Below are 6143 nucleotides of genomic sequence, written 5' to 3'. Positions count from 1 at the left end.
ATACAACTACGAAGAGACTCAAAGATTATTATTAAGAGACACAAAGTAGCCATTTGGTTTTTCCTTCAGTCTGGGGATCATATCTAGTTGGAGCATTGGGCCTTTTACCTGCACTGGGCCCATGTTTTCATAATTATTCCATTACTATTTTAATGTAATATATTTCACAGTTAAGATACAACAGTTTTATTCTTCACTGTGGGTGAAGAACTTTCAACAAACAAACTACAGATATTGTCCTTCATTGCCTCATGTACAGTATCACTGGAGCTCATCCACATGTGTTCCAGTGCATCGACTGGTGTCAGTCTTAGTCAACTGGGATGGGTTTGATGAGGGTAATCTCACTCACTTCCCAGTGTGTCTTTGGTTTCTCTTATTTCCATCTTTAGGTGTTCTCCAGGAATATAAATTATGTCAAATGGGATATCAAAGTCAATCTTGTCTTAATCTTTCTTTTGTTTGGAGAACTGCTTAAATACTTGGACAAAATATTAATGATTCATCCCACTGGTAGATAACTACATATGGAAGATACGATTTATGGTATTTGATCAGCAAACTGAAGAGTAATTTTAAAAGTTTTCCTTTATTTTATTTACTTATTTAGCTGTTGACGTTATATGCAATGACAAATTGTCGATGCATCAGTTTCACTACACTTACTGTCAGTAAAAAAATGTTTCAGTGAAACTGTAGCTATATTTATTGCCACAAGGGGGTGCCATTCATTTATCACTGGTCTGCACTGCAATAGTGATTTGTCTGGTCTCTATTTCCAAGGCTAATGTGCTACTAAATGACTTTCTGTCTAATGTAGCTTTACATCGAGGATTTGTGTTTTTATGTTTTAATGATGAAGCTAAACATTGTGTTACAGATTGGTGTGTTACAGACCCAATACGAGCAAACATGAATTAAAGCCTTTGAGTTTGACAAAGAACTATAATTCCATTTCCTCTACATTTCCCTCGAAGCTGTTGAAAAACACGATTTTCAGGTGAATAAATAGGTTTTCTGGTGTGTGGTTATCTGATAATGATCTGAAGACATGCCATGTTTATTCGCATCTTTGCTTTCCTGAAGAATAGCAGACTTTCACGAAGCTGAGCATGCGGAGCATCTCTGCTTGAAGAGAATAAGAAAGGTGGAAAGCGCATAATAATATGCCCACCATGCCATGTGGTATTATGCAGATGAACGTAGTACGTGCCTGGGCAGCTCCGGGAGTTTGAATGGGGAGGATTAGTACCAAATGTTGATCGGGGACCCAGTGACCAGCCAATAGGGGGACAGCCATTTGGTCTGTGGGAGGAGCTCCGTCTCTCCTCTCGGCTCCTCATTTATTCTAACAGGTAGTTTCAAAAACCAAATAGGTCAACAGCAGCTGCCACAGCAAGACAGAGACAAACCAAGCAGTTATCGTGCGAGGAGTTCAGTCTAAGGAGGACGTTTCTTTGACAGCGTGTCGGTTCTGGATAATGCCCGCACGCCGCACTCCAGCATGCTGAGCAGGAAAGGGTCTTGTGCTGGGATGATGAGTGCTGCAGCGGGAGTGGACCGCAGCAGGGTCGGGGAGAGGCTGCAGGCTGCTCTGGCCGGGCTGCAGGAGCTGCATCTGCTGAAGGACAGACAGAGTGAGCTGGTGAGCTGGGCACTGAAGGTGGACCGGGAGGAGCCCGTCACTTTTGTCCCAGAAGGAGCGGAGGGTCCCAGGATGATGGGGGCCGAGGAGCAGCGGCTGGAGGCGACCCTGACAGCCCTGAAGCAACAGCTGGTAGGAAACCATTTAAATTAAAAATCCATAAAACAGAATAATAAAAAAAAAAATACCCCTCTGGAGACATTACCTGGGTGCACTAGTCTGGTGTCAGCTTAATACTTTTATTAGTCCATTTAATTAATGGACTGACTCCGATTTGATTGTCCTTGGTGTAACGTCGTCCGCTTGTCAGCTGATGCTCATGTGTGTTCAGTCTTCAATTATTAGCAGACACACTTTCATGCTCTCAGCTGGGGGTCGGAAGTAGGATAGGTGTCATAAATCAAGGTTCACTGCAGGACCAAGAGCTCCGAGGTGCGTACTCGCGCGCTCACCGTGCACGTGAGCACAGCAGGGGGGCAAACCTCAATCATTAACCACTAACGCCAGGAAATTTTAAAAATGGTCACTTGTTTTTTAGAAGTGGGTATTTACACCCAGTGAGAGTTGCAGTCCCAGGAGGTCTCTGAGTGTTGGAGACTGAGTAGCGTTTTCCATGACATGCTTTTTCCATGTAGGCTGCTGCTGTAAGCACTTAGAGGAAGTGCAGGGATTAAGGAGCTATGCTTGACTTTTGGCACAACTTGGAAATAGTGCACGGACAGTGAAAAATGTTATCCTTCTTGAATACATCACAGTAGACTCACACCACAGTTAAAAACACAGTAAAAGACACAAGTAGACTGGAGGTTGAATTTACTGCCATGCAAATCTAAAGTTGGCTGAAGCTGAGATGGAAACGTTGATTAAATTGTGTATTTTACAAGCAATAACCCTCAGTCCTCATCTTAAGAACCACTGTAACAGTAAATGTCTTAGTCTTTCATCCCAACCCCCCCCCCCCCCCCCCCCCCCAGCTTTCCTCCTCTGGCAGTTTACACAATGGCCAGGCCCTCGCTGTGGGGGAGAAATGAGTTACCCACCACTGCTTCTTCCATGCTCCCCCATGTCCTGCTGGGGTTAATCATCAGCCACAGCTGAGTTGCTTTTGTTTTTCTGATGGCTGTACATTAGAGCATCCGTTATCTGAACAAAAGACCCCATTCTAATAAAATTATAGCCCTGCTAGCCTGCATCCTGATTTTTCTGCTTAATTGTCTTGCTCACACACCTGAAAAAAGAATTTTTGGTGTAGCTGTATGCATGTGTGTGCTTGAGGAGCTTGCATAACCTCCTACTCCTGAACCCCCCCCCTTTCCTGAGAAAATCTAATTGCCTTTTGGTTTAGGTTGCACCACACATATTTTGGGGGGGTGGCTCAAATGTCACGTGTGTGTTTTACAGTCTCGTCTTCGGAAGCAGGATGTAGGCCTGAAGTCTCACTTGCAGCAGCTGGACCAACAGATCAGTGAGCTGAAGCTTGACGTGAGCAAGGCGTCCACGGAGCAGCTGGAGAGTGACAGCAGGCCAAGTTCAGGTGTGTAGGGACACACTTGCACAAACACCCTTACAGCTGTTTACTTTATAACAAGTAACTAAGCATACACGCAACTTACCTTGATGTGACGTTGAATACTGAGAAAATACTTGTGCCATTGCTCTCGCCAGGTTTTTATGAGCTCAGTGACGGCGGCTCCTGCTCCCTGTCCAACTCCTGCACCTCTGTGTACAGCGAGTGTCTGTCCACCTCCCAGACAAGCCTTCTCCTCCTGCCAACGACCCCAGTCAGTTCTCACATTAGCCCTCCATCACAAGTTGATGTCTGCCGCCGGCGCTCTGCTGATGAGAGTGCCACCCAGCCCAATCCTCCGCGGGCCACAGGCCTCCATCTGGGCAGCAGCAGGATCCGAGCAAGCACCACATGCACTGAACAGGCACGACCAAGACCTGTGTCAACAGGTAACTACATTTCTCAATCTCTAATTTAAGAGAACAGCTGGTTTTACTGAGCAACCCAACATGTATTTTGCTGCATAATAACATGTAGTTTTTCAGTGGATGAGTGCCTTGAAAGGTTCAGCAGAATTTTTTTTTGTTACCTATCAGGTGATCTCGATAGGATGATTGCTCAAGGACCAAGCTACTGTACATCTGTGGATGCGAAGAAGTTGTTAACATGCCCAAACCTGAAGACGTCCAGAGTGGACCCAAAGTTTCAGAGCAGCCTGATGTCGCGCGGCGGTACTGAAGTGTACTACTACCCCAGCCCTTTGCATGCAGTGGCTCTCCAAAGCCCAATTTTTTTCAATGGAGGTGAACTAGCCACAGCAGTGAATGATTCTGACACCCTTCAGAGGACACAACTGGGCTATGAGACCAAGACCCTGGGTTACATCGACAAGCTTCTCCAGCGTAGTTTCAGCAAGACCCAGAGTGAAACAGGCACAGAGACTCTACAGAAACACAACTATCACAGAAAGCCCACTGAAGTTGTAACTGTGTTTCCTGAAGCGTGTCAGAAAGAGCTGTCAATGCTGCAGCCTCTTCCAACCCAGACCACAAGCATGACCCCACTAAATGCAGACCAGAAGAGACACTGCATGACGTCCTCTAGCCAAGAGCCAGCTGATAACATAAACCACAACCAGTCAGCCAAAGCCGCAGAGTACTCCTATCCTGTTGATAAGAGGGAATACAGCTCTGATGAGATCACCATTGCTTCTCTGAGAAAGAATGAAAAACCCCAAGGAGAATATTCCAGTGGGGCAAGAAGCCATTCAGAGAAGAGATGTAGCGATAATCCAGAGTCAAACCCACAAGAGAGGAAGGGCCTTAGACAAAGAGCTGTTATGGCCCACAGCTCCAGGACAGAGGAGAGTCAAGTCTTTGAGGTTCATTCTAGTCACACAGCTTCCCCTGAGTTTGTCCACGCCAAATTTGTCCCTGCAGGATCTCAGAGGGTCAAGGTCAGACAGGCAGACCGTAAAACCAAAGCCGTGAAGCTTAGAAGAAAAAGCAGCGAGAAGCCTCGAGCAATGAGGCAGCAACATGGGTACTCCTCTGGTGAAAAGACTGGAGAGGCCAGTGGTGGAACCAAAGGGGAGCAGAGAAGGTCTGGAAAGGCAAAAGTGAACCACAAATCTTCCTCCAATTACACAGAGGAGCGCAGACAGGGCTCAGGCTCAGACTCCAGCCATTGTAGCCCGGGACTCATGTACACCCAGAAGGTTACTAAGCCACACCCCACCACATCTGCAGCAAAGTCAAGCAAAAGCCGAAAACTTCAGTGCATGGAGTATGAGCAGCCTGCAGAGCAGAGGAAAAGGAGGCAGGGGGCTGCCAAATGGCCATCTGAAGTAGAAATGCTGCAGGCTACATGTGGTCATTATCAGAGGTCAAAAAATGTTCAGTCAACAGGGAGCGTGCACATGGTCCGCAGTATGAGTGCCAAGCCAGGCCATTGGATAAGACCACTTCACCCCTTCCAGTCCTCTTTCCTCCACAGTCTTAATGCCAGATACCCTCCAGCACCCTTCCATGTGTCCAGCCGCTACCCACCAAGATGCGAGTCTGAGTACTCAGCTGAATGTGCCTCCCTGTTTCACTCCACCATAGCTGAAAGCAGTGAGGGGGAGATGAGCGATCACACCACCAACCGTTTCGGAGACAGTGAGTCCAGCCAGAGTTTCCAGTCCTTCTCGGACTCTGACAGCAGCCTCTCCCTTTACGAGGAGGATCAAGTGGACAGCCATGAGGAGGAGGGAGTTTTGGTATGGGCTGATGCTGCACTGGGGCCCACCGCTGCTGGACGGCGCCTCCAAGAGCTCCCACGCCCTGAGCCATCAGCCTGCCGCATCAAAGCTTCCCGAGCCCTGAAAAAGAAAATTCGTCGGTTCCAGCCTGCCTCCCTGAAGGTCATGACCCTGGTGTAGAAACATGGTCCCCAGGTGGAAAGAAAACTGTTGGGAAAACACAGAGAGCTGTGGGAAATGTTCTCAAAACCAGTTGAAAAGATTGCATCCGGTCCCTCTGCACAGCTCCCTCAACCAAGCAGCCATAAAACAAGACTGCCTTTGTGACTGTTCTGTTAAAAGAAAAAAAAACAACACAAAAAAAAAGTAAAAAATGTGGTTAAACCTGTAACTGTACAAAATGGTGCATGGAAATAGATGTATAACACAATTTGTACACTTACTTTGCAAATATTTATGTTGTAATTAAAGTTTCTGGTGGCATGTGTCTGAATTTGACAGTTATTGGACCTTTCTGTTATATAACTGTATGTATCTGAAAAATAAAACTAATCTTTTTATATTTCTTATTTCCAAATTCTTATTTTCTGTTTTTTGTTGGTTTTTTTTTTCATTTTTCTTATTGCAACTTTCCGTGTTTATCTTACTAGAATAAACAGATATTTAATTTATACTGGGGTTGTTTGATTGTTTTCTGTGCGTCCTCCAGCTTTATTTTTTATTCAAACACTTAACATTGATACTACTGA

At 45.9% G+C, this 6143-nt stretch overlaps 1 protein-coding gene and 1 long non-coding RNA gene across 2 annotated transcripts; one reads left to right on the top strand and one right to left on the bottom strand.

Moving 5' to 3' along the window:
- Nucleotides 1-1372: 1372 nt before the first annotated feature.
- Nucleotides 1373-5931, top strand: dact2 (dishevelled-binding antagonist of beta-catenin 2). The gene is made up of 4 exons (XM_026310152.2): nucleotides 1373-1777; nucleotides 3047-3179; nucleotides 3311-3601; nucleotides 3749-5931. The coding sequence occupies exons 1-4, from the start codon at nucleotides 1505-1507 to the stop codon at nucleotides 5572-5574; spliced, it is 2523 nt and encodes an 840-aa protein (XP_026165937.1). The 5' UTR covers nucleotides 1373-1504; the 3' UTR covers nucleotides 5575-5931.
- Nucleotides 1702-2024, bottom strand: LOC113132199 (uncharacterized). The gene is made up of 2 exons (XR_003295870.2): nucleotides 1851-2024; nucleotides 1702-1774 (listed from the first exon to the last, which is right to left on the bottom strand). It is a non-coding gene; the product is annotated as an uncharacterized LOC113132199 (long non-coding RNA).
- Nucleotides 5932-6143: the final 212 nt, after the last annotated feature.

Source organism: Mastacembelus armatus, chromosome 15 (assembly GCF_900324485.2).
Source record: "Mastacembelus armatus chromosome 15, fMasArm1.2, whole genome shotgun sequence".
Lineage (NCBI taxonomy): Eukaryota > Metazoa > Chordata > Actinopteri > Synbranchiformes > Mastacembelidae > Mastacembelus > Mastacembelus armatus.
The sequence above is the reverse complement of the archived record's forward strand: the minus strand, read 5'-3'. Positions and strand labels throughout refer to the sequence as shown.